The sequence below is a fragment of the Lepidothrix coronata genome, unplaced genomic scaffold, assembly GCF_001604755.1.
Source record: "Lepidothrix coronata isolate B3197 unplaced genomic scaffold, Lepidothrix_coronata-1.0 Scaffold327, whole genome shotgun sequence".
NCBI classification, from domain to species: domain Eukaryota; kingdom Metazoa; phylum Chordata; class Aves; order Passeriformes; family Pipridae; genus Lepidothrix; species Lepidothrix coronata.
This window is the reverse complement of record NW_016690507.1, coordinates 54582-64390: the sequence shown is the minus strand read 5'-3', so window position 1 is coordinate 64390 and position 9809 is coordinate 54582. Positions and strand designations below refer to the sequence as shown.

Sequence of the window (9809 nt, the reverse complement as noted above, 5' to 3'; positions counted from 1 at the left end):
CAGAAGGGCAATCCCAGTAGGTCCCAGCTGGAGGTGGGAGAGGGGGATCCCAGTGGTTCCCAACCCAGAACTGGGGGAAGGTGCAAGAGGGATCCCAGCGAGTCCCAGCCTGGGAAGCTGGGAAGAAGGGCAGGAGGGGGATCCCAGCCTGGAGGTTGGTAGGGGGTGGAAGGGGGATCCCAGCAGGTCGGGGCCTCCCTGTCTGGGAGGAGCAGGAGCTGTGGGAGCCCGGCAGTGACCGTCCCTGTCCCCCTGTCCCCAGAACGGTGGCACCCCCCTGCTCTACGCCGTGCGCGGGAACCACGTCAAGTGTGTGGAGGCCCTGCTGGGTAAGGGCAACCCCTGAGCCTGCAATTGCTGCTCCCCCGCCTCGGGAAGAGAGGGACACGCCCCTGGGGGGGGTGCAGGGGCAGCTTTTGGGGGTCCCCTCACCCCCCCTGCCCTGCTCTCCGCCCGCAGCTCACGGTGCTGACCTGACGGAGGAGGCGGATTCCGGCTACACCCCCATGGATCTGGCCGTGGCCCTGGGCCACAAGAAAGGCAGGTGTCCCCTCCCCTTCCCTCCCTGGAAAACCTCCAGGTGATTCCCAGCTTCCAGCGCTGCCTGGGGCTTGCTCTGACCTCCCCCTGCAGCCCTGCCACGCAGAGACATCAATCCAGGGAAATCGGATCCTCGGGCTCCCGCTTCCCAACCCCGGGGATAGGGCTGGGACTGGGGAGGTGGGGACAGGCCCCTGGAGAAGGGGGTTTTCCATCAGGAAACAGGAGCACAAGGGTGACCAGCTCCTTCCCACAGCAGCAGTGGCTCCTCACGGGCTTGGCTTCCCCAGGTGCCACCTCTCTCCCTCCCTTAGTCCAACAGGTCATCGAGAACCACATCCTGAAGCTGTTCCAGAACAAGGGGCTGGAGTGACACGAGGCTGGAGTGACACGGGGCTGGAGTGACACAGGGCTGGAGTGACACAGGGCTGCAGCCCCAGCTCTGCTCTGGGACCAGGAAACAGGCCATGGCACGATGCTGCAGGCAAGGGGCACATGGAGGAATCCAGGAATCCCTGCCCTCCACGGATCCAGCTCTCCCAGGGGTGGCACAGTCCCGGTGCTCACACCCAGGGACATTCATTCCTCAGGGCAGCTGCGTTTCTGCCCCATCCCAGGCTCAGCTGCTCTGTGTATTCCAGGATCACATTTTCGGAATTAAACCCTAAAGCAGCCCTGTGGAGCCCTGTGCATTGCCTTGGCCTGTCACAGCCCCTGTTCCCAGTCCCACTTACTGGGGAACCACGGGGGGAACTGGGCCAACAACCCCCTGCCCCGACACCCCTGGTATCCCCTCCCATAAACCTGCCAAGCCTCCCCTGCACCCAGCCAGGGAAGCAGGGCATAGGAAGGAGGAAAATCCTGCAGGAAGCATCGCCCTGGCAGCCAGGAATGTGGGAATGTGGCACAGCCCTGGCACGCTGCCATCCCGGGCAGGAGCTGCCCCAAGGAGTTCAGGGGCGGCCAGCAAAGGTGACAGACAGCCCCTGGGGACACTCCTGAGGGGACACTCCTCCTCCCTCCTGCTCAAGCCAAACCCCCAAGGGCTCAGTCCTGGGGGGCCACTTCCCAAGGAGCAGCCAGGAGGGAGCAGGGACACCCTTTATTCATCTGGTTGCACACCCGAGTCCCACCCAGGGGATCCCACGGGGATCCCTTGGCAGTGTCCCTCTGTCACTGCCATCCCCGGGGATGGGGGTTCCTCGGGGGGCAGCAGGGGCAGGTTTTCAGAGCCCCCCAGGGGTGGGGGCAGCCCCCCCAGTGTCCTACAGCCTCTCCCCCAGCACCCCCAGGTGATAGACCACGATCCTGCCAAAGAAGTCTGTGCTGTTCTCAAAGGTGATCTTCAGCCTGTCCAGCACCTTCTCCTCCACCTGGAACCTCTGCAGGGCCCGTGAAGGAATAAACCAGGAGTAGAACAGGAATAAAACAGGAATAGAACAGGAATAAAACAGGAATAGAACAGGCAGTGGGAGACCTGCTCCCGGTGGGCACCCCTGGGGTTCACAGACCGGGTGCTCCAGCTCTGCTGAGCAGCTCTGGCAGTGGCAAAGCCCCACCAGGTTCCCAACTGTGCCCTCATCCCCCCGCCCCTCCACAGCCTCGAGGGGCCACACGTGGCAAAGGATATTTGCATGGCATGGCTGTCCTGGGGGTACAGCTCAGAGATCTTCACCAGCTCTTCACCTGCTCTGCAGCCTGTGGAGGATGAGGGGGGAGGTTCAGGTGCTGGGGAGCCCCCGGTGGCTGTCCCAAAATCCTCCCAGCACCCCGAGACCCCCCAGCTCCTCGCTGTCCACCCCGGGAGCTGCTCCAGCCCACGGCCTCAGCCCCTCCTGGGCTTTGGGAACGGCCAACAAATCCCTCTGGGCCTTCCCTTCCCCGCCTGCAGGACCCAGGTGTGGGTAAAGCAAGGCAGGGGGACCCCCCAGGTACCCCCAAACCCCACCTTCCAGCTTGCACAGCCGGCTGGAGAATCCCCCCTGGAACTGGACCTGGAGCTGCGAGACCTTGACGGGGCGGGGGAAGTCCAGGGTGACCCACTGGCACGTGCCCTGGGGGCAGGAACGACACAGGGATGTCACAGGGATGTCACAGAGGGGGCAGAGCGGGGCTCCTGTGCCACCCCCGTGGCTCCCCCGTCCCCCTGCCCCCAAACCTGGTCCGAGTTCCAGCAGGTCTCCTCGCTGGCGTCGAACATGTGCTGCTTCCCAAACTGCTTCACGTCCCGGTTCAGCACCGAGCTCACCCTGCAGGGACAGGGCAGGGGACAGCAGGCTGGGGGCATGAGACCCTCCTGGGGCCTGGGGGCAGCGGGGGACACCCGGCAGGGACCGGGGGACACCCGGCAGGGACCGAGGGACACCCGGCAGGGATCAGGGGACACTCGGCAGGGACCAGGGGACACCCGGCAGGGACCAGGGGACACTCGGCAGGGACCTGGGGACACCCGGCAGGGATCAGGGGACACCCGGCAGGGACAAGGGGACACCCCACAGGGACCAGGGGACACCCAGCAGGGACCGGGGGACACCCGGCAGGGACAAGGGGACACCCCACAGGGACCAAGGGACACCCGGCAGGGACCGGGGGACACCCGGCAGGGACCAAGGGACACCCAGCAGGGACCGAGGGACACCCAGCAGGGACCGAGGGACACCCGGCAGGGACCGGGGGACAGCGGGCAGGGACCGGGGGACAGCGGGCAGGGACGAGGGGACACCCCACAGGGACCAGGGGACACCCGGCAGGGACAAGGGGACACCCCACAGGGACCAGGGGACACCCGGCAGGGACCAGCACTCACCGCGTGGTTGTGTCAGCACAGACCAGGGGCTGCAGCGGCATCGCGGCCTGGGGAGAGACCCCGAGGGGAGGGGACATGGGACCCCTGGGCAGGACTGGGGACCCCTGGGTAGGACTGGGGACTCCTGGGCAGGACTGGGGACCTCTGGGCAGGACTGGGGACACTCTGGCAGCGTTGGGGACTCCTGGGCAGGAATGGAGACCCTTGGATAGTATTGGGGACCCTCAAGTACCATTGGGGACACTCTGGCAGTGGTGGGGACCCCTGGGCAGGAACAGAGACCCTTGGATTGCATTGGGGACCCCTGAGCAGCACTGGGGACCCCTAAGCAGTACTGGGACACCTGGATCGTACTGGGGACCCCTGAGTAACATTGGGGACCCCTGAGCAACACTGGGGACCCCTGAGCAACACTGGGGACCCCTGAGCTACATTGCAGACAGCCAAAGCAGCACCGGGGACACCTCGGCAGGAACGGAGACCCTTGGATCGTACTGGGGACCCTCGGACAGCGATGGGGACCCTGGGACAGCATCGGGGACACCCGCACAGCGATGGGGACCCCCGGCAGCCCCGTCCCCCCGCCCGGAGCCGCCCCCACGCCCGCCCCCCTCCCGCCGGGCCATCCCCGCACTCACCGCCCGCCGCAGGAAGAGGCGGAGCCGCTTCCCCGTTCCCGGTGTCCGGTACCTCCCCCCTGCCCTCCTCCCGCTCCGCCCTCCCCGCTGCGGGGACCCCCCCGCGCCCCGCGGGGCAGCCCCGGGACCCCCCCGTGTTCGCCCCCTCTGGCAAAGCCTCGCCCATCCCGGCCCTGCGTGTCCTCGGGATCGGGGGGATCCCCCCCGGTACAGGGGGGACCCGGCGGGGGGCGCGGGGACCCTCCGGGCAGCGCTGTAGGTGGGACCGGCAGCGGAGAGACCGAGAGGGAGGGAGGGAGTGCGGGGTGGGAGGGATGCCTGGATCCCGCATCCCTGCATATCCCTGCAACTGTGCACATCCCTGCATCCCTGCATATCCCTGCATCCCTGAATTCCTGCATATCTCTGCATCCCTGAATCCCGCATCCCTGCACATCCCTGCATCCCTGAATTCCTGCACATCCCTGCCTATACCTGCAGATCCCTGCAGATCCCTGCAGATCCCAGAACCCTTACTCGGCCCAGCAATCCTGCTCATCCCTGTGTCCCTGCAGGGAGCACATACATGTCATCCAGCACACATGTGCCAGGGAGCACACACGTGTCATCCAGCACACATGTGCCAGGGAGCACACAGGTGTGTGCCCCAGCGTGCTCACTCACACGTGTGACACACACCAGCACACTCGTGACGGGCTCCGTCTCCCTCCTCCCTCCTCCCCTCCTTCCCCCGCCGGGAGTCGCCGGAGAAATTGGGTCAAAAACCGCAGGAGCCTCATTTGCCCCCGGGCTAATTGCGCGCCGGGGGGACAGACAGGGGGACAGACAGCTCGGCCGGCTGTGCCACCTCCCGGCACTCCCTCCCCCCTCAGCCCAGCGCCCCCCGGCCCCTCCAGCCCCGTGGGGAAGCGGGAGGCAGCGCATCATCCCCCAGGACCGCGGGATCGCGGCCCGGGCCCCGCGCTGGCTGTCGAGGAACGCGCCGGGGCCGTGCCCGCGGGCTGTGCCGGCCTGGCATCGCCGCCGGCTCCCGGCTGCCGGCCAGCCCGGCCCTCCGCCGCCCGCCGGGGGGGCTTGGCCATTGATCCAGGAGCTGACGGACGGGCCGGTGCCAAAGGAGGCGCCGGCAGGGATCCAGACCCCCGCTCCCGGCGGGCTCCGGGCAGCAGGAAGCGGGTGCCGGCGCCCTTTGTGCGGCGGGTGCCGGCGTGTGGGGTTTGCTGAGCAGCCCCGGGAGCCGCTTCCGAAGAAGAAGCGGGTCTTGTGCCCCTTCACCATTAATTAATTAATCGCTTGTGCCGATTGAATTCCGCTTCCGCGAAAGCCCTGGAGATTCCCGGGGGGATGCGGCGCGGGCGGAATTCAGCGGCCGCGCTGCCGGCACAGGGCTCTGCCTGTTCTCCGGGATGGGCCTTTCTCATGGATAAACCCCCCTTCCCCGAGCGGGGGGGTCGGGAGGTCCCGGGGGAGGGCGGGGGGGGGGCAGGATTTGGCACAGCCCGATGCGGTTTGTAATTGATGCTGAATGACAATGTGGTGGCATCTCCGTGCTGGGGAAGGAGCCGGGCACGGCGGCGATGGGTGGGAGCCTCTGGAATGGGGTGGATACGGGATATAATCACAGTCACATTATTCTAACGCCGGTTTTAAGGCGCGGGCTGACCTTTAGTCCCGAGGGGAGAAGGCAGGGGCTCGTGGCCGGGCTGTGGCAGTGCCGGTGTCGCTCACACCCGTGTGCCACATCCCTGGCACCCCCGGCGTGCCGGGGATGTGGCACACGGGTGTGAGCAGCTGTGAGGGTGGGATGTGCCATTAACGAGCTCGGCTCTGCCACCGGGAGATGCTGCTCGGTGTCCCCACACGGGGGGGACACAATTACCGCCCTGGCTAATGAGCCAGCACGGCGTCCCGCCAGCCCTGCCGCTGATCATTGCTGCCGGCAGGGAGGGGCTGTCCTGGGGTCCCTCCTGTCCCGCGCCGGCCCCAAATTCCCCCCTGGCACCGCGGAGGGCACAGGGGTGAGGTGGTGGCACTGCCACCCCGGGGATGCCCAGGAGGGGCTGCGTCCCAGCCCGTGCCCCGGGAGCAGGGTGGGTGCTGCCGGAGGGCGAGGAGCGGGTCCGGCTGCCGGAAGGGGGAAGGGAAGGAGGCAGTTGCCATGGAAACAGAAAATAAAATCGATGCATCCTCCTGGTGGGTTCGGAGGGAAGTTGGGCCTGGGTAGGGCGGCATCCCTGCATCCCTGGGGGGGGGGTGGCTCTGCAGCCCTCGGCCCGGCCCCTGGGCTGCCATGCCCAGCTCGTGCCATGCATCAGGTTTGGCCCGGGCCAAAAGCCGAAAAAAGCCGGGACAGGGGGATGGGGGCAGCGTGGAAGCGGATCCACGGTGGTGCCGGGATTCACCCTGTCCCCTCTGGAGCAGCTCCGTGGCTGAGCAGATCTGAGCAGCTCCGTGGCTGCCCAACTCCAGAGCAGCCTCTCGGCCAGGCCAGGCCCCAGCTGCGGGTTGTCCCTGCCGTGGAGCCGCCTGTCCGCCCGTCCGTCTGTCCGTCTGTCTGTCCGCCCGCTGCCTGTCCCCGTGCCAGTGCCCCGAGCGCTGGCCCCAGCTGCGGTGGCAGAGGCCCCGTTAATGAGCTGCAATCCTGATGAATGTGGCAGCTCTCCTGGAACGGGCTTCATTAGCCGCCCTCGGACCTGAGCGGAATAACAAGCGGCTCCGTGGGGCGCGGGACGGGGTCCCCCCTCCCTCTGTGAGCCCCCTACCCAGGGATGGGGAGCACACAGACACGCTCTGGCTGAGGGGGGGCTGCAGGGAGGGTCCCTGGCACCCGGGGGGCTCAGCACCCCCGGGGTGGCCGCGGTCGCACTGCTCAGCACCCCGGTCACGGCGCTGCCGCCCCGGCTGCCAGACTGGGCAGCTCGGGAGGCTCCCGGGCCCCCCTCGCCCCCCAAACCAGCTCTGTCCCGGGGGCACGAGGGTGCTCAGCACCTACTAGCACAGAACCAACCCCTCCACCCCCCCAGGACCCCGCGGTGCCCCCGCACTGCGCCTTGGCCACGTCTCCCCTCTGTCTCGGCTCTATTGCGGCTCCTGGGGGGGGCAAGACCCAGCTGAGACCTCTCAAACTCGTGTCACCTGGCTCCCGGCCCCTCTGCTGTCCCCTGGGTGGTTGGGGCCAAGCCAGGGCAGCGCTGGAGCTGTGGGGACCCCCCCCCAGCCCTGCTCTGGTGCTGGAGCCCAGATGGGTCACCCCGCGGGTTCTGGGGGTCCCTGCCCCTGGCAGCGGGAGCCTCCCCCCACCATCACCACACCCCGACGGCCCCGCGGCCGCTCCCCACGTCCCTGTCACAACAAAGGAAAACATCTCTGGATGGAAACTGCGGGAGGGTCGTCACGGCAACACTGCTGCAGGATTTCACCAGAAAGCCGGCGTTTGGGCTCAGAGAGACGCTCGGTCCCTGCCCGCACAGACACCGGGGCTGGGGCTGGGGGGGTGGGACAGAGGGATGGGGTCACCCCACCACCACTGCCTCGGGGCCACCCGGCCTGTCCCCGGCAGGGCACGGCAGGGACCTGGTGATGGCAGGTGGTGCCTCGTGGGAGCAGCTCAGTGCTCCCGGGATGATGCCACTGGATGTGGGGCTGGGGGTGTGGAAGGGACCCCAACCCAGGCAGGGATGGGGACGTGGGGACACCCCTCCGTGCCAACAGAGCTGGGTCTCCCACCAGGTGAAGGTTTGGCCACGGTGGGATGTTGGGGCTCCAAGTTGGGCTCGGGGGAACGATGAGACCCCCTGAAATCCCCTCCCAGCCGGAGGGACCAGCCCGGGGGACGCTGGGGCTCCAAACTGCTGCCAGCGGAGGAGCTGGTCCCGGGCTGCATTCCCAGGCGTGGAGCAGCTGCTGGAGCGGGGGGAGAGGTGTCCATGAAATCCCCGTGCCGGGGCTGTGCTGGCTGGTGGCTGCTGTGACATTTATCTCCACTCGAGAGCGGAGCTCCAGTGACTCCCTGCCAGCACCTCCCTCTGCCACACAGCCGGCCAGAGGCAGAGCCACCACCACGCTGTCCCTGCCAGGCCCAGCCAGGCTCCGTGTCCCCTGGGAGGTGCCCGGGTGGGTGCCCGGGGTCCCTCTGTTCCCCCTCCCCTGCCTCCAGCCCCTGGGCAGGTTTGAGGCCCCGAGCGGTTCCAGCTCCGCTTTTCCCGGGATCCTTCCCGGGTCAGGGTCAGGTGGGAGCAGCTGCATCCTTGGGGGTTGTCCTCAAGGGATGGTCCCTGGGATGTGGGTGCAGGGGGACCCCACCTTCCCACTGGGAAGCAGTTGGGCTCCTGGAGGGCCCCCTCTGACCCCTGATGCCTCACGTGGGTCAGACCCTGCCGGTGCTGTTGCTTTCCCAGGGGAAGTTTAGGAGGGTGAGGAGCAGGGGGGAGGGATTTGGGCTGTGGGTGCAGGGCCCAGCTGGGGTGAGGGGCAGCAGGAGCATCGTCACCCCAGAGGGTGTCCAGGCTTTTCCATGAGCAGGGTGAGAACCTCAGAGCCAGCCCCACCCCACAGCCCTGCCACCACCACTCCCCTCCCTGAGCAGGGCAGCACCCTCCTCCCAACAACCCCAAAGGGCACGGGGGTGCACCACCCCATGGGTGCCCTTCCCGAAGCGGGAGAGCAGGATCAGAGACCTGTGGGGTGCCTGGATCCACCAGGACAGGGAAGAAGCCGGGACTTCAGGGTTCAAGCAAACCCCCTGGGACCCTCTCCCCCGTTCTCCTTGGCAAACCCCCTGGGGACATCAACCCCTGTCCCCCGTCCCCCAGGCTCGGGCACCTCCATGGGGCCGCCAGCTGCAGCCACATAAAGGAGGGGAACAGAGGAGCTCTGTGTGCCGGCAACGCCGGGATTGTGCCGGAGCAGGGGGGGCTCACAAAAGGCAGGAAACGCCACGAAAAGTCTGGCACAATGGAGTCGGAAATGAGAACTTTGCTCTCGGGTTTCCACGGATCCATCCTATGGGCAAAATAAGGAGGGGGGATATATTATTTGGTGCCAAGCCCGTGGGAGACAGGGTGGCATTCTTCAGTCACCGGCGGGAAGGTGACCCCTTCCTCCCCCCTCTAAAAAAAAACAAACCAACCTTCCCCAGTAGTGATGGTTTTCTTCCCCCATTTTGGGGGTCGTTTCTGGTAGCACAGCTCTTCGGAGTGTCTCACCCATTTCTGGGGGGTTGTTTGGAGGTTTTCGTGCCTTTTTGAGTTCTCAGCACCTTCCACCCCCTCTGCACACCCCAGAAGGGGCCGTGTGGGGGTGCTGAGGGGCTGGAAGATGCTGCTGGTTGCACCTCTGTGGCTTAAAAGCATTTTGGGGTGAAGAGGGACTGGAAGATGCTGCTGGATGCAGCCTGTATGGCTTGGGAGGGATTTTGGGGTGCAGAGGGGCTGGGAGAGGCTCCCCTCTTGGGAGATACCCCAAAATCCTTCTGGGGTCCCCTCTTCCATTGCAGGGACCCTGCTTCCATTGCAGGGACACCCCCTCCCATCTTTGGGACCCCAGCCCTATTACAGAGAATCCCCCCCACCTTAGGGACCCCCCCGCACCCTCTTGGGGACCCCACTCCCTTACAAGGACACACTCTCCCCTCTTAGAGACCCCACCCCTATTCCAGGGACGCCCCCCTTTCTCTCAGGACCCCACCCTCATCACAACGACCCCCCCTTCCCATCTCGGAGACCCCCCATTACAGGCACCCCCCTCCCCTCTTAGAGACCCCCCCTCATTACAGACACCCCCCAGCCACCCCCTGCCCCCCCCGGCGGGGGGGTTGGCCCCGTTCC

The 9809-nt window shown here is 66.8% G+C and overlaps 2 protein-coding genes across 3 annotated transcripts in view; one reads left to right on the top strand and one right to left on the bottom strand.

Annotated features, from left to right (window-relative positions):
• RFXANK (regulatory factor X associated ankyrin containing protein) overlaps positions 1-962 on the top strand; it is a 5385-nt gene extending 4423 nt beyond the window's left edge. The window contains exons 8-10 of the mRNA XM_017838164.1: positions 238-329; positions 460-540; positions 855-962. Coding sequence (XP_017693653.1) covers positions 238-329; positions 460-540; positions 855-913 — 232 coding nt within the window. The 3' untranslated portion in view covers positions 914-962. The remainder of the gene's footprint in view (positions 1-237; positions 330-459; positions 541-854) is intronic.
• A 664-nt stretch (positions 963-1626) lies between these two features.
• On the bottom strand, positions 1627-4026 carry NR2C2AP (nuclear receptor 2C2 associated protein). Of its 2 annotated transcripts, XM_017838174.1 has the most exons (6): positions 3985-4026; positions 3347-3393; positions 2699-2789; positions 2489-2594; positions 2171-2238; positions 1627-1922 (listed from the first exon to the last, which is right to left on the bottom strand). In XM_017838174.1, exons 2-6 carry the CDS (start codon positions 3385-3387, stop codon positions 1806-1808), a joined length of 423 nt encoding a protein of 140 aa, XP_017693663.1. In that variant the 5' UTR covers positions 3388-3393; positions 3985-4026; the 3' UTR covers positions 1627-1805. The 2 variants fall into 2 exon arrangements, with proteins under 2 accessions (XP_017693663.1, XP_017693662.1); XM_017838173.1 differs by lacking the exon at positions 3985-4026 and having other exon boundaries at positions 3347-3450.
• Positions 4027-9809: the final 5783 nt, after the last annotated feature.

Coding starts and splice junctions, on each gene's coding strand:
- NR2C2AP (XM_017838173.1), bottom strand. CDS start 3,423: ATGTCCCCTCCCCTCGGGGTCTCTCCCCAGGCCGCGATGCCGCTGCAG. Junction 2,790..3,346: donor TGTGCTGACACAACCACGCG/GTGAGTGCTGGT, acceptor CTGTCCCTGCAG/GGTGAGCTCGGTGCTGAACC. Junction 2,239..2,488: donor CCGGCTGTGCAAGCTGGAAG/GTGGGGTTTGGG, acceptor CATCCTCCACAG/GCTGCAGAGCAGGTGAAGAG.